Source organism: Mesoplodon densirostris, chromosome 2 (assembly GCF_025265405.1).
Source record: "Mesoplodon densirostris isolate mMesDen1 chromosome 2, mMesDen1 primary haplotype, whole genome shotgun sequence".
Lineage (NCBI taxonomy): Eukaryota > Metazoa > Chordata > Mammalia > Artiodactyla > Ziphiidae > Mesoplodon > Mesoplodon densirostris.
This window is the reverse complement of record NC_082662.1, coordinates 39,806,786-39,829,512: the sequence shown is the minus strand read 5'-3', so window position 1 is coordinate 39,829,512 and position 22,727 is coordinate 39,806,786. Positions and strand designations below refer to the sequence as shown.

At 55.4% G+C, this 22,727-nt stretch overlaps 1 protein-coding gene across 1 annotated transcript; it reads right to left on the bottom strand.

Annotated features, from left to right (window-relative positions):
• Positions 1-4,622: 4,622 nt before the first annotated feature.
• On the bottom strand, positions 4,623-21,199 carry FAAH (fatty acid amide hydrolase). Its single transcript, XM_060083155.1, has 15 exons — positions 21,005-21,199; positions 15,436-15,549; positions 13,006-13,140; positions 12,666-12,799; positions 12,380-12,586; positions 12,090-12,130; positions 11,733-11,857; positions 9,961-10,086; positions 9,328-9,425; positions 8,075-8,174; positions 7,752-7,792; positions 6,987-7,026; positions 6,372-6,480; positions 5,660-5,805; positions 4,623-5,186 (listed from the first exon to the last, which is right to left on the bottom strand). The coding sequence occupies exons 1-15, from the start codon at positions 21,197-21,199 to the stop codon at positions 5,058-5,060; spliced, it is 1,740 nt and encodes a 579-aa protein (XP_059939138.1). The 3' UTR covers positions 4,623-5,057.
• Between the last annotated feature and the right edge of the window lie 1,528 nt (positions 21,200-22,727).

The following is a 22,727-nucleotide window of genomic DNA, read 5'->3' as shown; positions in this document are numbered from 1 at the left end:
ATTCCTGTGGGAGGAGTTCTATACGTTTATTGGATGGATGGAGATGGAGTGGGTATAGAGATGGGGAACTGGATGGATGAGGACTTGCAGACGAGGAGAAAGTCACAGGTTGAATATATACTGGGAGCTATTTGTCCTTATGGGCACAAATCAAGGTCACAGCAGTAGTTAAGATAAATGTGAAAAGGGCTGAGGACAGGGGCTGACCAGGACATTCCTGTTTAGGATGAGAAGGAAGTAACAGGTGGGGCCAAAGGGTTCACTAATAAGTCACCCACTCCTCCATTCAACAAGCCTTCACTGGGTACCCACTGAGTACCAGGCGCCGTGCTAGGTGCTGGATATGCAAGGGCAAACCCCACACAGCCCTGACCCCAGGTGACTTCATCTGCCTCAGGTGCACAGGGCCGCCACTCCCAATCTATGTGTAGGAAACCTGGGAGGTCTCGCCAAGGCTGGCTGGGACGCTCAGGACTTGATGAGACTGAATTATGTGGCAATATCTTATGCCCAGGTAGTCCGAGCAGGTGGTCTGGGGTGACACACCCCACGGCTCTTTCCATAGCTCTGATTGTTTATTGGCGACTTGGATGAGGTTGGAGAGGTCCAGTGCTCAGATTTGTGGATGGACAAAGCTGGGAGGCAGCGCAGAAAGAGTGGGCAACAAAGCCAGGATCCCAAAGGCTCTCAACAAGCGGGAGCTCTGGGATGACCCTAAAAGATGGTGCCTTTTAGGGACAAGTGGCAGGTCCTCTGTGTGTCCTAAGCTCCAATACCACAACCCTTCTGCAAACAGACACCAGCAGAGGAGCACAGTGCCTGGACGTGGCTTCTGTCTCCAGTGTTGTGGTCACTTAGCACAGAACCTGGCACCCAGAGTGTGTTTACTGCCTATTCTTGGGATGATTGTGCAGACAAGGAAAGTACACTAAGTTTGGAGTCGGGCATGTGGATTCAACTCTTCTCTGTTCAAGTCTTTGCCCTTGGACAAATCAGCAACCCTTTCTGAACTTCAGTTCCCTCATCTATAAAATGGAAGTAATAATGCCTACTTTTTCCAATGAGATCATGGATTATCAACTCCACAACCTAATCAATATTGGATTCTATTATTAAGACACAGCCCCTGCTTTTGAGCATGGACAGAAGCACCAAGAAGCCCTTTCAACACAGCCTGACAGTTGTAAGAGGATGACCGCCCTTACCTTGGAATAGTGGGATGGGGGAGGGGATCTTCAGGTGGAGACATGAGGAAGAGCATTCCAGGCAGAGCAAGCACAGTGAGCAAAGGGCATGGCGGTGGGAGGTGTGCAGTGCCCTGAGCACCACCTCAGGGCCCCAAGGAAGGGGAGGAATCCAGAGTGGTCAGTTGCACAGCCAGGTGAAGCGTGGCCTTGTGGGTCAGAGCCAGGAGTCTGGACTGAGCACAAGGTTTTAGGCGTGATGAGATTTGCTTTTAGAAAGGTCACTCATCTGCCATATGAAAGACAGTTGGAGAAGACCAGTCTGAAGAGGGGAGGCCAGGCAAGAAGCTATGGCAGTGGACCGGGGAGTAGGGGAAAGGCTGAGACCAGGAAGTAGCCACGTGACTTAGAGGGTATTGAGGCGGCTGGACTGGTCAGACAGGAAGAGGCGGCGGCTGGCTTATGCTGTCACTCCTCTGTGCCTCAGCATCATGGGATACCAGGCAGAGGCTCTGACATAGAATGAATCAGATATCGATTCTAACTCCCCTGCTTCTAGCTGTGGGAGCTTTCTGTAAAATGAGGATACAAACACCCACAACAGGGTGAATAGGATAAAATGACATGATCACTATAAAGTGCCCAGAAGGTAGATGGCTCATATTCAGAATGTCCTTCCCCCCTTGTCCTGATTAAAAGTCACCTTATCACTTCATTCATTAAATACGTAGGTCTTTACTTCACACCTGCCTGCCTCCCTGCCTCCTTTCAGTCAACGAATATCCTCCAGAATGCAGCTCCGAGAGGACAAGACCCTAGTCTGCCGCATTCATCACTGCAGTCCCAGCATCCAGTACAGCGCCTGGTCCCTAGTAGATGCTCAGTTAATGTTCACTAAATTAACTAAGCACCTTCTAGGCACTGTTCCACAGGCTGAGTATCAGGCTGAGCATGACAAAGTGCAGCTCTCCAGAAGCTTGCCTGAGTGGAGACCAAAAAAAAAAAAAGTATGATTCCAGATAGTGATAATGCTATAACGTACAAAGGGTGGCATGTTAGAAGGTGTCAAGGGGAACTGTTTGCCAAGTGGGTGATCAGGGAAGGTGACATTGGCGCCAAGTGTTCCAAACAGAGGGACAGCTAACACAGAAGCTCTGGAGCAGGGACGAGCTTGAGATGATGGACAGACCAAAGGGTGCTCATGTGGCTGGAGCACGCACGATGAACGAGAGGAAGAGACATCCAAGAGGAGGCAGGGGGGTGGGCAAGGGCCACGTCACGTGGGGCCTTGCAGGACTAGAGGAGGAGACTGGACTTTATTCACGGGTGATTGGGAAGCCACTGCAAGGTCTTAAGGAGAGAGGTGGCTCGATCTGATATACACTTTTAAGTGATCACTCTGGCTGCTGTATGGAGAATGGATTGGCAGACAGGTGAGGAAGGAAGCAGGGAGCCCACCCCAGTTATTAGTGTCCAGGTGAGAGGCAGGTGGCTTGGACCACAGTGTAGAGGTGGAGGTGGAACGCAGCCGGTACTCGCTTCCTCGCTGACCACCTCTGCCGCCCTCAGCAGCATTTGGCCCTGTCTACCTTTTCCCCCGGCCCTGATCACAAGAGAGCCAACGTGCTTGCATCCTCCACACACACAGGCCCAGGAGCCTCTCAGGGATGGGAGCCAGGCTTGGCGGAACTCCGGCACCACTAAGCACGGGGCTGGGCACGGCCCTGCTGGGGTTCAAGGGTGACATCAATAAACCAGGGAAGGAATGGAGGAGAGGTGGCCCCCCACGGCAGCCTCGTGTCTAAAAGCATGAGGCTATCATTAACCAAAGAGAGAAATGGGGCAGGAAGCTGGGGCAGATGGCACGTGGTTTTATGGAAGGACATGAGGCAAAGTGACAGAGCAGTTCAGAGAAATCAGGGCAAAGTGCAGCAGCTGCCTGGTCACCCCAATCTAGGCATCCATGTGGGTCGGGCCTTCTAGTCAGCCCCAAGGTAGGGTCTCCTGGCTGCCCTGAGATTCGCCCCACTGAGGCAGGGACGCCACTGGCAGAAAGTACAGGTGCCACTGGGCACGTGGCTTGGAGGGGAAAGCACCACTGGAGAAGCAGGAAAATCTCCGTGGAGAAGGGAGCCTTGGGAAAGCAGCTTGCCCTGAAAAGAATATGAAGGAGGTCAGGCGGGAGCCAGGGGCCCACCCTGCCCGAGGGCTCAGGCCAGAAACATCTCCGACAGCAAGCGGGCGAGTTAGGGCTGGAGCCAGGGAGGAGCGAGGCAGCTGGTGGACCCAAGAAGCCCCCGAGTCATCCAGACGAGCTAACCCTCCACCCACCAGGCAAAGCAGTCCAGAAAGAGATGAGCTGGCAGGGCTTCCCTGGTGGCGCAGTGGTTGAGAGTCCGCCTGCCGATGCAGGGGACGCGGGTTCGTGCCCTGGTCCGGGAAGATCCCACATGCCGCGGAGCGGCTGGGCCCGTGAGCCATGGCCCCTGAGCCTGCACGTCCAGAGCCTGTGCTCCGCGACGGGAGCGGCCACAGCAGTGAGAGGCCCGCGTAGGGCAAAAAAATAAAAAATAAAAAAAATAAAGAGATGAGCTGGCAAACTGGGCAGAGCTGAGCCTGAGCTGAGACAGCTCACTTCCACCTGCCAACCGTCAAGTCCCAAATCACCTCTCTACCTGGGCCACGGCCCTAGCTCAGGCCCCAGGCCCCCTTCCCCACATTAGGATCATGGAGCAGCCTCGTTACCCTCTCCAGGCTCTGCCCCTCCAGCCTACTCTCCTCGCCACACCTGTCTGATCCTTCAAGAGCGCCCCATTGCCCTTGAGACTGGATTCAAGTTCCTCAACTGGCCCTCCAAGTCCACCTTGATCTGACCCCCACCTACATCTCTGCTGCTCCTCCTATGCCCATTCTGGGTGTAGTACTGTTCCTTCTCCCTGGGATGCCCTCATCCCCTATCTCAGCCCTGGGGACCTTCTATACTCAGCACAGGCACTCCTCCTTCAGGAAGCCTTCCCAGAACATTCCAGTCCTGGGCTGGCCCCGCGAGCACTCTCTGCCAGATCACCTTGTCTTGTGCTCGCCTCCTCAGTCCTGCGGGTTCCTCTCCCCAGCAGCATCCCAGACTCCCCGCTGCCCTGTGCCCAGCCCTGTGCTGGCCACTGAGGACAAATGTAGAAATAGTATCCCTGCCGTCAAGGAGAGCCAGTGTGCTAAGGGCGGTGACCCACCCGCGGATGCCCACCACACAGCGCAGACTGGGAGGAAACAGCCCACCTACTCCAGGGCTCAGAAGGAGAAAGAGGGATCTGAGCTGGGCCTCAGAGGATTTAATGGTAGGGGAGCAGAAAGGGCATTCCCAGCAGAGGCAAGGAGAAGAGAAAAGACAATGTCTAACAAAGTAGGGCTTAGTCTAAGGGGGGTGGGAGGGGTGGGTGTGAAGTGCTGGGGCCGCATCGCCCATCCTGAGAAGCCTGTGTCCATCCTGCGAGTGACAGGAACCAGAGGAGGTGTTGGAGCAGGAGACTGACGTGGCTGGAGTCAGGTTCTAGAAGGTCGGGTCTTCAACCCCCAGTGCCCTAACGATGACTTCCAGAAAGGACACAGACCAGGAACCGATTCTTGACTGTTAGTGGGCCTTTGCCCATGTCATGCCCACCGGCTGCCACGTTGGGGGTGTCAGGGCAGGGAGGGGAACAGGGGAGGGAGCGAGGTCCAGACTCAGCGAGTTTGGGCTTCTTGCAGGGGCGACGGGGAGGGACTTGGAAGCCTCTGCCCCAGGCTGAACACTTCCTCCAGGGTGGCAGCTGTGCCCTGAGTACGCTGGGCGTGGCTCCAGTGGGTCTCAGGCCCTCTAAGGCCAGGCGGCGGCAGTCAGCATGGCTGCCTCTCAGGGGTCATCAGTCGCTCCACCTCCCGCATGAACCGTAGACACAGCTCTTCCTGCCACGGCAGAGCCACGCACTGCACAGCCACAGGCAGGCCCACGCTCTTCTTCACGGCCTGCAGGGGACACAGGCATCAGGACGGGAGGTGTTGAGGCAGGACCCCACCCTGGGCCCAGGAAGCACCCCAGCTGGAGAGGAGGGCAGCACAGCAGGGCCAGCCCGCAGTCTTTAGGGGTCTTGCGTTAAGAAAGACAGACAAGAGGATGTGAGGGCGATCTGGCTGTGACATCTGTCACCCCATTGATCGTCAGGGTTGATCTGGCTGATCTGGCTGGCTAGGCGGGTGTCCCCTTCCTCCCTCACCACTCCATGTGCGTCCCTCCTGAAGCTGCGTGCTCGGTCGAAGAGGACGACCTTCCCCGATAGAGGAGGACCGTTCTTCAGTCAAGGGTATACGAGTAGCTGCGCTCCCCTGCTAGAACCTCCAAACAAGCTCTCAAGACAGACAGACAAGGATACTCGTGTTTATACTGTCTCCTCCACTAGAGGAAGGGGAGCAGGTGTGAGTCCAGGGGAAAAGGGACTTACCTTCTGCAGCGCCTTGTCCCAGATATCCCCAAAGCAGCCCTTGTAATGCTCCATCTGGGCCTCGTCCTCGGCGGTCACCGTGGTGACAGGCACGACCCCCGCAGGGAAGTCCAGGCAGTTGTAGAGCAGAGTATAGCTGACGGCCCCTGAGACACAGCACATGTGGCTGGAGCAGGTTGGGTGACCTTCCATGACAACTGTCCTCTCTGAGCCCCAGTCTTCCACCCTGTGAAATGGCACCCTGCATCCACAGACAGGGAGAGGTTCTCTCCTAGGGCTGAGACTTGAGTGAGAGTGACAGAGCCCAGGAATCCAGGTTCAGGGCAGGCTGGAGAGCCCGCTGACGAGCTTGTCCTGTGCCTCTTCCCTGCAGCTTCCCCCCACCTGGACTGTTGTTGCTGTTTTCCTGGTTTATCTAAATCCCACCTGGACTTCAAACACCACCTCCCAAAACCATAGACTCTGTAACAAGATCTCCAACTTGAATGGTGCTGAGGACAGGGAGCTCGTTCCCTCCCAAGGCATCCCACATGACTCCCATCTCTCCAGCCAACCAGACTGAGCCTCTCAAGGGTGGAGTCCTCCCCCAGGGGTGCAACCCACCCGCAGGGCTCCTCTTCTTCTACCGCCCAGCAGCCCCACCAGGCAAAGGGCTGAACTCATAGGAGAGAAGAGACAGGTGGCCGGGCTGTGATGGGGCTGCAAGCCTCACCTGTGGCCTTGCCTGGGCCATTCAAGTCTAGAGCAGGGCCCAGCATGGGGGTGAGCAGCACATCCAGCTCCACTGCTCTCCACTGGGAAATCACAGAGTGACGGTACACCTGGGGAGGATACCCGTACACCAGCTGAAGCACTCAGACCCAGCCCATTACACGGACTCTCCGATGCAGGCACTGTGGCTGGGGTGACTCTAGCCCTGCACCTGCCCCGGATGTGAACTGAACCACAGTGGGATGGAGGACCTCGGGGTATTCAGACAGGGCATCAGGGGGCATGCTCTCAGGGGGCATCAACTGCTCCACAGAACCACAGACACCACTCTTCCTACCAAGGCAGGGCCATGGAGTGCTGGCTACAGGCAGCACCAGAGTGGCAAAGAGGTATCCAGGACAGGAGCCCCAGGCTGACCCAGGCCCCTAGGATGGGTGTCCGGACAAGTGAGGGTCTGAGAGCAGTCCCCAAGCGGCCCAATCCAGGGAGTGGAAGGGAGAACGAAGGGCCACTCCAGGGGACCAGAGGGACAAGTGGCCGAGAGACCCCAACACAGGTGCCCTGTCCATCTCCACCCCCCACCCGCCCTACCCTAGTCTAGAGGCTCTGGCCTCACCTCAATCTCGTGGTGCAGTTCCCAGAGCTTTCCAGCTGACCTGGACAGAGGGAGTGAGGTCATCGACCATGATGATCACAGCCATGGGAATTAGCAACATCAGACCCCTACTCTCAACACCTCCCAGATCTCATCCCTCCTCGGACCCTTCTCAATTCCAGGGCACTCTGAGAGGAAAGTAGTGCAGGGCAGAAGTTCTAATCCCTAAGTTCATGTCCCACGGAGTCCCCAAGAGGGACTTAGGCCTGACTCCTAGCTACCCTCAGGACACAGGAGAGGCCAGAGCCACCCAAGGTCCTAAATGCCTGGTGGTAACAGAAGGAACAAGTCCACAAGATGTCAGGGCCTGAGAATGGGATAACTTATTCCCAGCTTTTCCGGTGTGAGCCACTGAGGGGCAGGCAGGAGAAGGCGCGGTGCAGTCTGATCTCTGAGAGTAGCACTCCTCATGGGTTCCCAGCATCCCCCGCTCCTGCCGCCTGCCAGCTCCTTCCTGGGCTTTTCCACCCATGCCCAGCCAGGGCAATCTTCTCCTCTCCACCCTCTCCCATCCTGTGCTCTCCCTCAGGTCTTTGCTCTCCAGGCTTTCCTGGACCTTGCTAAGACATCTTCAAGATCCTCCTCGAAAGCCACAGAGGTTGCCACCCTGCCTGGGCCCTTTCCAGCCTCAGAAGCTACTTCTCTCATCTTTTCCTGTTGGAAAGCACTTGGACCCAGGTCAGGGGAAAAGGGGGACAAGCATCTGGGCATGGGAAACATTCTTACCGAGACTTCATGCTGCTGAGAAAGGCTGACAACCTTGGGAGCTGCAGACGGACAGACACAGTCAGTGACTCAGCTTTGGGCCAGGTGTGGCAATAATCTTCTTCAGGCCAAGCTGCCCGTGCCTCCTCCCTCTGTCCCCCCCCCCCCCGTGTCCCGGGTCAGCACCCCTTTCAGCATGCATGTTAGCTGAAGATCAAAGGGCATGGGGGGAGGAGAAGAGACTAGGTGAGGGCTGAGAAGAAGAGGAGACTAAGGGGAGGGGGGAAGAGCCCCAGAGGCTCCTGCCCAGCCCAGCCCACCCCTTCTATTCCTTGTGCCCTCACCAGAGGCCTTATCATGAAAGCCAGCAGTCCTTTAAGCCATCTGGGCAGCCTCAGAATTGAGATCAGGTCTCCCAAGCAGGGGTCCACGAAATCACCTTTGCTGGAAGACAAAGGGTCCAGTCCAGACACATCCACCCCAGGCATCCCTCCTGGCTCACCCCCACCTTCTGCATCCCCCGGTCTCTACTCAGTGACCCTGCCTACCTCCCTCCTCACCAGACTCCGGCAGCCATGCTCTCCAGCCCCTTCATCTCAGCCTCTCCTTTCCAACATGTGGCTTGTGCCTGCAGACCGTTTGGGATGCCTGGGCTCCACTCCCACCCAATGGAGCTCCCCAAGGCAGGACTCCCTGTCTCCCTCCCTGGCAAACTCAGCTTAAAGCAATTAGAACTACAGGCAGCATCTCCCTGGCCAGGGCGTGATACTGAGGGCATTCCCCCCATGGATGCGGATATTGGCCTGGAGGCACGAGTGGCGCAGTCTTGAGTGGGCCCCGTGATCCTTGTCTCTGAGGCTGTCTCTGCTCTAGATCTCAGGGAAAGGTCTCAGGCGGCTGATCCTGGAGCCTCATTCCCAGGGCCAGAGTGAGGCGTAGCCCCTTCCGCTAAAGCCTGGACCATACTTAGCTACTGGGGGAAGTCCAGTCAGTCTGGGCATGTCCCCAGGAGGCACCTTCACAGGCCTGTCCTCTGCCCGTGTCAACCTTTAAGGACTGAAAACACCCAAGTGGAACCAGCTTCTCTAAACGTGAGCTCTGCGAAGTCCCTTAAAGTGGGCCTGGTCCAACCTACTGACTTTACAGACAAGAAAACTGAGGTCCTACTCAAAAGAGAAAGATGTGGCTCAAGTGAGAAGAGCCCGGAGTCACAGAATGACGTCTACACCCCTGCCCTCCTATTTGACCCTACCCTTGTCTCTCAATCTTTCCCAAACAGATAGGCAACTCCCTGCCTACCTCCTACCTCCCAGACAGCTCAGTTCAGGATGAGGCCATGGATGCTCAATCCAGCCTCCCCCTGCTATGGCACCTTTCCAAAGACTCCCTGGCAAGGTAGTGCCAGGCTCAGCCTGCAGTCAAGAGGGGTGGCAAGGTCCCTACCCAGAATGCTCAGACCTTCTTCACGTTCAGCTGAGGCCTGTCCTCCATCTTCCCCCAGCCTGGCCTGTCCCCAGGGTTACAGCACCCCGCTGCTCTTCCTGGGTCTCCCCATGTCCTGACCCCACCACAGACCTCCAAACCCAACATCACTCACAAGTTCTGTAGGAAGCTCTTGCCACCGTCACTGAACAGCCCACCCGTCGACAGGGTCTCCAGAGCATGGGGTATGTTGCTTGGCAGGAAGGGAACCAGCTGCAGGGACTGAGGAGTGTAAGACTCCCAGACCTAGAAACCCTTGGGTCCCACCACCCCCATGCTACCCAGGCAGCCCCGAGCATGAACTGGACCAACCCTGCCTTCATGGTACCCTCACTGGAGCCGCAACGGTGGCCTTGTTGGCCCGTGATAACTCCCTGTAAGATGCACATCAGGAGAGAAGTCTGGAGCCACACAGAAGCCTGTCCCAGATGAACATCCCCAAACCTGCCATCTCAGGGCCCCAGGAACCTCTGGACAGCTGTGCGCCCCTGTCTGTGGTCGACGAGGCCCTCCCAATGCAGCTCACAGCTCACACATCCCCAGCACAGGGGTGAGCTCACCATCAATCATGTACCCCAATACTTCTGATCAGCCCCTTTTTACTGGTCCCCCAGGGACCGAATCCCCATCCCCAACCACAAAACAATCAGGGTAGAAGGATGCCAGGGATGGGTGGCAGCCATGGGTACCAGGAAGGCTTCCCTGAAAGAGGGGCGATGTCAGGACTTGTGGGCTCCCACCTCCATACCGTGTGGCCAGCAGCTTCGAGTCTCTTTTTGGTCTCCAGCAGGGCCCGTGTCATGGCCGGGGTGGGCATGGTATAGTTGTCAGTCTCATAATATCCCACACGCAGGGGCTGAGAGCTTGTGTAGACCTGGGGGCAACACACAGGAGTCAGAGCCAGGTCAGGAGAGGGTGGCCCCAAGCAGGGCTCCCAGAGCTCAGAGTAGCTCCTCAGCCCCAGACGCAGCTTTGAGGCTACACCCTAGATCCCCCGAAAACTGACTGGCAGTGAGGTCAGCCCCTTCTGCATCTGACCCCTTCACAAAACACCTTCACAATGACTTTACAGGTGGGCAGAGCAGGAACGAGGATTCCCACTGGTCCTACGAGGAAACTGAGGCTTCAGGTCTAGATAGGGAGATAGGCCCAGAGTGGGGCTGGGACTAGGCCCAGAGTGGGGCTGGGACTCAGCCAAGGCCACTTGTCAGGGCAGAGCTAACAACACTAGGTCAGGAAGCCAGGTATCCTGCGTCCTGAGCCGAGGCTCTCCACAGCCTGTTTCGAGAATGCTAGTCCTGGCTCCCGTAATAGACTGTTCCAGACCTCAGGACAGGAGCCTCACTTCCTCCCCTCCTCTCAGGAAGGGGCTCTCGAACGACTGGTTTCACTTAGAACATCTCCTCTGCTGAGGAGGGGTAGCTCACCCCATCCCCCGCCCAGATCTCCTGCCTGCCCCAGGGCCTTCAGCCCTTCCAAGGCAACCTGGGCTGGGTGAGGGCAAGAGGTCTGTAGGGAGAAATGCCAGACTGCTGAGAAATGGCGCTGACATCACACAGACAGCTTACTGTCTACATTAACATGGCTTTAGTATTCCACTGCCCACATCGATCTAACTTGACTACTCCTGAATGTGTTGTACATAAAGCACAGATAACTTTATCAGTCATTCTTAAAAGACCCGTCAATTCTTCAATACAAGCACCAAATGACAGCTTATCCTCTAAGACTCCTTGAACCCCTCTCCTCAGAATCCTCACCTTGCTGCATCCACCAGTCCTAACCTATTACATCATGATCTGTACCCAGTCCTAACCAATGCCCCACACTCAAACATCCATCTGAAACCAACTTCAACAGCTAACTTCGCGCCCCTCCCCCACGCTGCTAAGGCTCTGTTGGGCAGCACTCCCCCTCACCACAGAAAGCATTAAACTCAGCCTTATCCGATCAACAGGCTGTTAGGATGATATTCTGGGGAGCCAGCATCTGACACTGCCCACAGATCCCAGCTTTCTCTGGGATCTGTCCTTAACTCACTCAGCCTACGCGCCAAGCATCCCTCTGGAGGCTGGGGATATGGACATGAATACTATAGGAAAGGCTCCTAATTACTGGGGATCAAACACAGATAAGGTACAGGAGTGCTGTCTCAAGCTGTTCTTAGCCTCGAGGCCACTCCTGTTCCGCAGTGACAGCCCCCAGGCTGGGCCGGAAGGTGGGCCTTTCCTCAGCTCTGGCTCCCTCCCAGCCCACCAATTTGAAAGCCTCAGGGTTTCCAAATGCAGGCAAGGGCGCCATCTGGTGGCTGTCTGCAGAGACGCTGCTGCTGGTCTCAGACACCCGCCCCACCCTGTCCCCCACTTACCCCCCTCACCGTCCCCCCAGCCCCGGCCCCGCGGGGGTGGTTTTCAGGAGACAGGGCCTCCAAGTCCTGCTGCAATGCGGGGGCTGCTCTCTGGGCTCAGGAGCACCAGTGAGACCTGAATCCACCCCATGCCCACCCCCACCCCGGCTCACCTCCTCCCTGAAGGGCAGGGGGGGCACGGTGGGGTCCAGGTGGAACATGTCCTCACACAGCAGGGCTCGCAGGCACAGCGCCAGGCTCTCCACGTCCCGGGCCATGGGGCCGACCGAGAGCTGTACTGTGGGGCAGGGAGGGTAGGAAAGAGAGAGATCACCCAGCCCCAAGGGGGCTCTGGGGCCAGGTCCAAGCAAGGGCTGGGCCGTGGCCCAGGAGTGTGAGCAGGGACAAGACGTAGGAACTCAGACCTAGAGTGGCCTGGGGGCCCAACACTGCCCCAAGGAGAGGCAGGGGCAGAGGTGGATCAGGCAGACCCCCCTCCTCCAGGGCATAGAGGGAACCACAGACCTCACCTGCTACCTGTCCATAGACACAGCCCTTCAGGCCACTCTTGCTGGATAAGAAACACAAGATGTTGGCAATGGGAAATGGCCATCATCTGCCCAACCCCACATCCATACAGCAGCTCCCAACTCTCACCACTTTGGAAACTAGGAACCAAGGACTATGGTGCTGTGATACTACCTCCCAGCAAAACCCCAGTCAGGGAATCCCTGCCTGGAGCCCAGAGAGGTAGGAAGCTAGGCCAAGGTCACACAGCAAGAGACTCAGGAGCTCCCTCCCCCGACCACCTACACCATACCTGATGCGGTTCCCTGTGGGTTTGAGGCCGCAGATGCCACAGAAGGCAGAGGGAAAGCGAATGCTTCCTCCGATGTCGGTGCCTAAGCCCAGTGGGGAGCCCCCAGCCGCAATGAGGGCCCCCTCACCCCCTGAGGAGCCACCTGGGCTCTTGGAAGACTTCCATGGGTTCACGGTCTGGCCAAAGAGGGGGTTACCACAGTCATAGCTGGAGGAAGCAGAAAGGGGTCAGCCCATGTCACGCTGGCACCCGTGCCCCTGCCCCTACCCCGCACCCGAGACACAACCTGAACATGGACTGGGGGACATTGGTGTACACGAAGGGCAAGGCCCCCTGCCGCTTCAGCACCTGCACCACCACGCTGTCACACTCTGCCGGTGCCCCCTCGTTCAGGCTCAAGCCCAGTGTCGAGTCCTGGCCCTAGAAGGAGGGATGGGCGAGAGGGATGTGGCTGATGAGCCAGGGGCGCCTCAGCAGCACAGGGTCTGTTCCCACCACCACCCCACAGGCCAAGGCAGGGCATACCCATGGTGCCCTCTCAAGGTCTTTGGACCTGGTACTTCCTCTGAGGGCCCAGGGTGACCCAGGACGCAGAGCTGGCTGGCAGGGACTGGGGCAGGGCACACCTTGTAGCTGAAGCACTCCTTGAGGCTCACAGGGATGCCGTAGAGCAGGCCCTGCCTTGGGACCTGGCACAGCTGAGTCTCACAGTCTGCCAGGTAGGTAGTCACACAGTTAGTCCCTTTGTTCACTTCCCAGGCCTGGGGGAGAGAGAAATGGATACAAGAACAAAGTGAGACTGGCTTTTCTTTTTTTTGTTTCAGTTGTGTTAAAATTCCCTTACCACCCAGGGAAAGGGTAACCAGAAACATGACCCAGGGGCACAGCGGATAACCTAGGCCCAGCACTCGCCTCACTAGGGACATGTGGCTCCAGCCTCACCCTGGCTGTCTCTGGCCTTCAACTCCAAAACGGCCAGAGAGAGAGGGAGTACTCCCAGGGCCAGGGCACTCAAAGGGGCAAGATACTGACCTCAGATGCCCCCCAGAGGCCGAGCTGGGAGGAGGATGACCCTTGGCCACACCCCCCACCCCGTCCTCCTCCAAGCCACACCCTCTGCCCAGTGAGGCTGGCAGATCCCCCGTGTCAGGTCACACTGGGAGGCAGTGCAGGGCAGGGCTAGACCCAGGCTACAGCCTCCCAGCTCCTCTGCCCCAGGCGGTCCCAGGTGAAGCCTCCCCTCCCCCAGGAACCCTTGAAGCTGATAATCAAGTCTCATGGAGGAGTAGTAGGGTAGCAACTGACAGGAACATGGGCGTGGCCCTATTGCCACACTCTGGTATGTGAAATCCGTCTCCTGCCCCGGTCAGAAAGAGAGGAGGCCAATCTGTAGCCAGAATGCTCTCTGTGGCTGATTAAGAGGGGCAGGAGCTTCTTCAGGGACATTGATTCATTAGAAGCAACCCCGGCTGTTGAGACTGTGTGTCCTCTCAGTGCACCCGGCCCAAGGGTGTCCAGTCCTTTCTCTACAGGCCCTCTCTGCCCCCCTCTCAGCTGCAGTCACTCACACCACTCTCATACACACCCGTCAGTCCCCCTGGCACTCATGTCCACCTGCTTAGGGGTCCCACTCACTACCACATGCTCTCTTCCAAGAAATCATATCAGATACAAGTCACACTCATAGAAGTAAGTCAGAAAGAGAAAAACAAATACCATATGCTAACACATATATATGGAATCTAAGAAAAAAAAAAGGTCATGAAGAACCTAGGGGTAAGACGGGAATAAAGACACAGACCTACTAGAGCATGGACTTGAGGATATGGGGAGGGGGAAGGGTAAGCTGGGACGAAGTGAGAGAGTGGCATGGACATATATACACTACCAGATGTAAAATAGATAGCTAGTTGGAAGCAGCCACATAGCACAGGGAGATCAGCTCGTTGCTTTGTGGGATAGGGAGGGTGGGAAGGATACGCAAGAGGGAGGGGATGTGGGGATATATGTATACATTACTGATTCACTTTGTTATACAGCAGAAACTAACACAACATTGTAAAGCAATTATACTCCAATAAAGATGTTAAAAAATGCTATGGCATATATAGACAAGTCACACTTACAAAGCACAATTCCTTCTTTCATTTTGTTTCAAACACATTTCTTGAGCACTTACTATATAAAAGACATAGCGTTCGGCACTAAGGTGCAAAGACAAATAAGACTCTGTCCACCAAAAGCCCACATTTGCCTTGGGAAAGAGAAAGATAAGGCAAACCCTACAACGTGATGAGAAATGTGCTGTTAGAAAGTGAACACTGAAGAGGAAACCCTAACTCAGGCTGGGAGGGGAGGAGGGTCCTGGGAGGCTTCCTGGAAGACTCCAGAGACTCCTCTCTGAGCCCTGAAGACTCTTCCGGGGGAGCCTGTTGTGCTGAGCGGGGCAAGAAGAAGAGCCTTGCAGGTAAAAGGAACCCCACACGAGCCAGTGCAGGCGCTGGGTGCCAGGGAACTGCCGGCAGCTGAGCCGCTGATGCCCCAAGCTACAGGAGGCCTTGGCCAGAGAGGATGCTGAAGAGCTGAGAGGGCACCTGGCCAGGAGGCTGGAGCTTGGTCCCAGAGGGAGATGGTGGTGGAGGACCAGGGAGGCTGAAGAGGGGGAGACAAGGGGATGGACTAGAGACAGCTATAGGAAGGGAACAGACCAGACTTGGTGACTGATGGGGTGGGGGCGGAAGGGAGAGGGAAGTCTGGGCTATGAGCCAGGTTTCTAGCTAAGACAACATGCTCAGTGTCCCCCCACCCCGCCCCTGCCCCCCTCCCCGAATACACACACAGAGCCATTCTCTCTCTTCTCTCTCTCTCCCCCTCTCTCTCTCTCTCTCTCTCTCACAAACACACACACACACACACACACACACACACACACACAGAGTACCTCCCTGGCACTGTGATCCCACCACGGTCCTCAGTGGGACAAAGTCCAGGCCAGGTTTTCCCCCCAGCCTTGCAGAGAAAGGAGAGGAAGGAGCAGGGTCACTCCCAGGCTTTACCTTTCCCAAGTAGGTGAAGAGTGCAGCCTCCGGAGACAGCTCCCCACTGCGTAGCTTCTGTACCAGCTGAGGCAGAGGTAGGGCCAGCAGTGCCTCTGAGTCCAGGTCAGGGTTCTGGGGAGACACCTCGGATCAGTCCCCCACTCCCCGCAGGCCCCACGTGCCTACAGCAGACACCAGTGGCCCATGTCCCCAAATCCCCACACCTACCAAGCACGTGCTGTCACCTGCCAACCCGTGACAGATGTGCCCACCCGCACCTCTGACGCCACAAACGTGGTCCAGCCTGGGCAGGCCCTTGCCACCTGTGGACAATACAGATCTATCTCTTCAAGAAGCTTACCTGAGGGGGGTCCAGGGAGAGGCCGTGCCCAGGCTGATCATTAGACCATTACTAACAGGGACCACCAATGACTACCTACTGTGTGCCAGGCACCATGCCAATGTGCTCCATGTTTGGATTAAATCTTACTACCATTCCCATTGCACAGCTAAAGAAACTGAGGCTCAGCAAGGGGAAGTGCCTTGCCTAGAACTTACAAATAAACTATAGTTCTCTGCCCATTCAGCATGGGCTGCCCACTGGCTGTCCACCTTCACCTAACTACTCAACACCTTGTCAGGGGAGGGCAGAAATAAGAAAACCCTGTCCTGGGTGGTTAGGGTTGGAGCTGGAGCCACATCCAAAAGAGAGGGTTTTTTTGTTCAGTCCAGATATGCATTAGGCACCTACTCCGTACCAGGCACCATGCTAGGCAAGGGGATACAGCAGTGAACAAAAAAGTCACATCCAGGCTTTGGGGGAGCTTACACAAGGTGCAGAGTTGGGGATGAGCAGATAATTCATAAGTAAATATGAATTTTAGATAGCAAGAAATAAAGAAAATAAAATGGATGCAGTGAGTGGGCGGCACACAGGTAGAGGGTGGTCAGGGAAGAGCTCTCTGAAGGAGAAGGGATGTTTGATCAGACACCTACTGCCAGGCCTCGAAGGCCCCCAGAGTCTCTGGGGTCAGCCCCTGCCTGCAAACATCCGCTGGCTTCCCCCTCGACGGTATTGGGTTAATTAGTAAATAGGGCTAGGAGGACATCTGAGTTGCAGGCACTACATCTCGTCTCGTACTCCGCTCCTGCCAAAGTCACCAGGGACATCCTTGTTGTCGAATACAACAAACACTTGACTGTTCATTCTGCTCCAAGTCTCATGGAGGCAGTCAGAGGGCTCGCTTCAGTTTCCTCTGGGCATAGACATACCCCCCTCCCCGGGGTTCCCTCCCGCCTCTCCGCTCCTTCTGTCATGCGCTCATTCAGTCAACACGTAAGTTCTGAGCATCTCCTATGTGCTGAGGACTAGCTAGGGCTGTGAATTTAGAGATAACCAAGACAGACAAGTCTCTGCTTTCAGAGCTTACCTTCAAGAAAACAAACAAGTTAATTGGGAAAAGAATTTGAAAAAGAATAAAAGAAAAAAAATATTTTTTAAAGAAAGAAAACAAGTTAACAAAAAATGGACAGATCACAGCAAGTGTGAGAAAGGATAAACGGGAGTCTGTGACAGAAAGAACAGAGGAGTGACTCAGATGGGCTGGGTAGGTGGCGGTGACATTTCAGATGTGATTTGAAGCATGAGAAGGAGCCAGACGCGGGAGAGACAGAGGCTCCTGGAGGTTCCTCTGGCACCTCTTCTTCCCTCTCTGATGCTGGGAGAAGTCACTCCTTCTCATGGCTTCCACTCCAGGCCCTCTGCCTATCCCACAGCCTCCAGATCATCGTCCTTCGACTGACTCAACTGAGCTCGGACCTACTTGCTGGGCTGCTCCCTTTTCTCCCTCTGTCCCTGTGTCGTTCCCCTGAGCTCGGTGCCTCCCCACCCCTCTCCACTGGCTCCTCTTCCCTAGGGGAAGGACGCTGCCCTCCATCTTCCACTCCCCCCCTCTCCCTCCCACCCCCATCCAGTCACCAAGCCCCCTAAGTAGATCTGGCAAATGGCCACCTCTCTGTCCCCTCTACCAAGACCCTCGCCAGTGCACATCCTTTCTCTCCTGGGTCAGACAGGGGCCACCCAATCGGCTGCCCCACCCAAGCTTTGCAGCCAGGCCAGATAGTGCAATGTCCAAGGCCACCTTGCCCCTCCCCTTAAAGTCCCCTTCATACCACAAGCTCCAGGAGATGCTTCCAGGCCGTGGTCCTGTCAGACTCCCCTGAACCCCCTCAGTGCAACACGGGTCCCTCACACCCACCACACGCCCAGAGCTGAACGCCCACTACACACACCCACCACACAGCCTTTGAAGCCTGGCCTCAATATCAGGAACACTAACTACCTCTTCCCTGAATTTGTTAAATGGATACAACACTCACTTGGGATTTTTTTTTTTTAAATAATACAGGGAGCTACAGGGAAGGAAAAAAAGAAAAATGGATCCATGATCTCCCCATCAACACACGAGACAACCCCTAGTGATGTATTTTTTTAAAGGTATACAGAATGAAAAGTGAACATTTCCCCCCACCTCTAGGGCCACCCTGCCCAGTCCCTCTTCTGAAAAGGAAACCACAGTTAACAGTTTCTGATGAAACCTCACAGGAAAAAAAAAATGTCTGTGAAAAACCCACAATGTGGGGCTTCCCTGGTGGCGCAGTGGTTGAGAATCCACCTGCCAATGCAGGGGACATAGGTTCGATCCCTGGTCTGGGAAGATCCCACATGCCGCAGAGCAATGAAGCCCGTGCGCCACAACTACTGAGCCCGCGTGCCGCAACTACTGAAGCCTGCGCGCCTAGAGCCTGTGCTCCACAACAAGAGAAGCCACCGCAGTGAGAAGCCCACGCACTGCAACGAAGAGTAGCCCCAACTCGTCACAACTAGAGAAAGCCCGCGCGCAGCAACGAAGACCCAATGCAGCCAAAAATAAATTAAATAAATAAATTAAAAAAAATTAGTATGGAGAATGCAGGGAAGTGTACAAATAACGTCTCACCAAGCATGTGGCCATCTGTATGCCTGCTTTTTCAAGCAAAGGATACTATAGCTATCATTGAATCACTACCCCTCCTCCATCTGTTTTTCTCCTTCTGAACCACCTACTGTCCTAATTTCAGGTATCCTAGATTGTCCTCCAAGTCTTTTTTATTTTCACTCATGGGTTTTTTTTTTTTTATCGCTTTTGTCCTATTTCAAGATATCTCTTCCATTTGATCATGTAGGCCACTGATACTGATCGAAACAAAAACCATACTGTTCTTCGCGTTATTTATTGAATTCTTTGGTTTTAAAATCAGCTTCAAGTTGGTCTTGGAGACGCCAGGAGATGGAACTACAGGTCAGATCCAGTTGAAGGAAGTGGCATTTGTAATCCAGTGGGATTTTGACAAAAGGGCTTGTAAGGGATGTGTGGGAAGGGCATTCAGGATAAAACTACAGGTGCGGAGGCACAGAGGGATAAGCAGGTGTTCTGGGATGGCTCTCCCAGCCATAATATTCTGTCCATGGTGGTCCCTCTCTTCAGTCCAGAAAGGATACTGAAACTCATTCAGGGGGCAAGGTGGAAACAAATGCAGCAAATGGGCATGTTACAGGTTAAGCTTCATGCGGTCAACAGAGAATACAAGAAATACACCTCACTCTAAAGTTGCTCTAGAGTCCAGAGAAAGATGAACCATCTTGCGATGTTCAGGAGGTGCTTAGTACTCCCCCTCCTCCAGCAACGCCTCGGGACAAAGGAGGTATCTGGGTCCCAACTAGCTTTCCTGTGGTCTATAAGGCAGGAGCTGTACTACAAGCTGCTGTATTCTTCCAGGGCCCTACTAACCTTGGGCCCCTTCCCAAGGCCCTGGATGAGCTCAGTTAAACTGCCCACCTCCTACCCATTCCCAAAGCTATTGTCATGAAGACCTCACCTTTTTGCTGATTGCTCAACACATTGAGGCTCCTAAGATAGTTCTCCCTCTCTTCTCCCACTCACTGGAAAACCAGAAGGTGATTTCCCTGCTTTCCCATCTGCAAGAGCCAAGTTTTGGTGTTCCGAGGCCAGGCTCTGCCCCATGGAGGCTGTTTCAACAGCTTTTGGTATTTCAGGGCCAAGGCTTCTACCCTTGGAGAGCCAGTTCTTAAAAATAATGAAAGGCTGTTGCTCCAGAAGGAAACTGTGTAGATGCTGATGCTTGGAGTTGAAGTGAGGGAAGACCCACCCTTCTACCACCCCACACCCCTACCAGCTGGTGGGTTCCTTGCAACCAGGACGGGAGTCCTGTAGGCACAAACTGTGGACAGATTCTTACAGCTGCCTCCACACAGCCCTCGGTGCTGGCAGAACTCAGCTAGCCAGCTGCACAGGACCTGGAGCCTCGGGAGCAGCCGAGGGTCTCCAGGCTGAGCCTGGGATCACTGCAAGGATCCCTGAGCGGGGCACCAAGGAGGTCAGCCAGAGAAGGAGGATCAGACAGTGACAAACCTGTGCTCAAGTAGGGAAAGTGACCGGTTTGTATTGAATACCTAAAAACTGACTGTATACTTTTCAGCCAGCTTGATCAGTGAAGGCTGGAACCAGATACATTTTTATTTCAATAAATAAACAAATATGACATTTCCTGGTCCAGGAATGGTGTGGAGTAAATCCATACCTTTACATCCAGCTAAAACCTCACGGCCATCAAGGCCATACCCAGGGCCTGGCATTCAAGGCCAGGGTCTCTCTTCCTAATCTTTCTCCCCTGCTCCTCTCCAGCAGAATGAGGCTGGATGGTCCCACCAGGCATCTGGGTTCTAGTTCCAGCTCCTGCCTCATGCTGTCCCATTATCCGGAATGCCTTCCCACCTGTCAGATCCAAATCCTATCAAACACTCGGGGCAAGTCTTCCCTCCCTCAGCACATAAGAACTGAGTTCAGCATTTTGACTTGGAACTGGGTCCAGTGTGTCATACACCTGGAGGGAAAGCCTCCCCTTCTAGGCCTCTCCCTCGCCCCCATACACACACTGAGCTGATCCAGAGGAGAAAATCTTGTTGACAGATCACCCACCTAAACCTATTCATGGAAAGGGCTTATAACCCATCAGACTCGACAGCCTAGGTGGCAGGGGTCCAGCTCCGCCAGTAACTCCCTGTGGACTTGGGCAAGTCCCTCCCCAGCTGCCTCTTAGCATCCTCAAGCACATATCAATAAGTCTGAACTGTAAGCCCTCCAGATGCCCTTGGCCATCACTTTATGATTCCAAAGACCTAAACCCGAGCATCCTATTGGTTCTCACACTTGCGTTTTAGAGTCCTAATAGTGGTCTTGAGATTCTTTGGCACCAGAGCAAAACTCCTCTTTGACCCAGTGCGCGACAGCCTTCGACAACGTGCCCTGTCCCTTTCGTTTCCCTTCCTCCCCTAGGCCCCACCTGGCTCAGAAAGAGTAAAGAATACATTACGGCGAGAGGAGTTCGGAGAGTTACGAACCTGCGCTGCCCACACACCTGCGCTGCCCGCTGCCCGCCGCCCGCCCCTCCGCGCGCCCGGGCGGCTGAAAGTGCTGCCGCCACCCCAGGCCCTCCCCCTGACCCCGATTCCAACCCCGGCCATCACCTGGAGACGGAAGCGCTGCGCCGCCTTGTCCATGGTCTCCAGGGCCGCTTGCTGCCTCTGTCGTGCCCGGGCCGCCGCGCCCCGCGCCGTCCGGTGACTGGACCAGCGCAGGGCCAAGGCCGCCGCCACCAAGCAGCAAGCCAGGGTAGCCCCAGAGGGGCCGGAGAGCGCGGCCCACAGTTCATCCAGCACCATGGTCTCCCGCCTCCGACCGCTGCCGAGGGCAACCGATGAAGAATCAGCACGCGCGAACTTCGCCGCAAAACCCGGCCTGGATCAACCTGGGATCCAGCGCCCGCCTGCGCTGGAGGGAGGGAGGGGCGGTGCCGCAGCCGCAGACCCGCGGGGCGGCGCGCTGTTGCCTGGCAGCCGGCCAGAGGCCGGTAAAGCGCAACCGTCAAGGTCAAGCGCGGCAGCTGGGCTAGGACTGCTCCCCAAGTCCTCACGCACTGGGCCAGGCGGAGCGGGAGGAGCACCCGATTCCCTTGGGCGCCCTCGGAAGCTCGAGCGTAGCAGCGGTTCGGCGCCCCTGTCCGGCCCGACCTCTGCCCGACGCACCCGAGAGCCCCAACTCCCGAAAGATGCAGTCCAGCCAGAGCCCCTGCGGGGAATAGGACGGAGAGCAGCGATAGGTTGAGCTCCCGGACCTGTTTAATCCCCGCAAACAGGTTTAGCAGCATCTTCCTTGGAGAACCTTGGGTTGGGCGGTGCATCACAGGGCACCCACCTCTCCCCTGCGTGGGGCTTTGGGGTGCCAGGCAGAGATGGGCACAGGATGTTCCTCTCAGGGAGCCCACCTGCTGCCCCCTCTCCTCCCCCACCCTGGGACCCGGTGTTTCCCTCCCTGGGCTCTTCATGGCCAGAGCACCCATCACTTGTCCTTTTGCTCAGCCACCTCCCACAGACTGACCTTCCCAGGGTCACTCTTTTCCAGTCCTGGGCCCTCCTGGATTTCACACTCAGGAAACAGAAAGAACTGCTTCTGTCTGGGGACCTGACACCCTTCATTAGGGGGGTGGGTGGATTATATATACACACACATAATACTTCTCCCATCTAGGCCTCTCTCACAGGACTTTATGTGCTTTATTTCATTTGTCCTCCCAACAGACCTATGAGGAAAGCATTTTTATTATCCTCATTTACAGATGAGGTAACTGAGGACAAGAGGGGTTAAATGACTTCTGTGGGTCACAGAGGTGGCTGAGTGGGGATTCAAACTCAGGCCCAGTCCTAAACCATTGCTCTTAACCATCAAGCAGTACTACCATTACTGCCCCTGGAAGTGAGGCTTCGTGGGATGGGATGTGGGAAAGTGCTCTGTGGCTGGAAAACTCTGTCTGCTGAAACACTGCTGTCCATCCAGTTGTCTTTACCTCTGAATCCGTGCCTTTTCCTGTAAAAGGATGAATGCCTACCTCACAAGATTGTTAGGAGGAGTCTGTGAGATCCTTGCTGTGAGCTGGGGAAACTGAAGGAGGTACCAGATCTTCAATCAGGCCTTATGGAGCTCAAGGTCTGGTTGAGAAGGAAAAAACATGCATAGACCAAGAAACAAAAGACATGCTTTGGTGGAAATAAAGAGATCATGTGGCATGAATCCAAAGAGCCTTGGATGCTGGGCCCTTAGGCTGAATAGCCCTTGGGAAAGCCAGATAGCACAGTGGTTTAAAGTTTGCCTCTGGAGCTGGAATGTCTGGTAACCCATCCTTGTTATGTGACT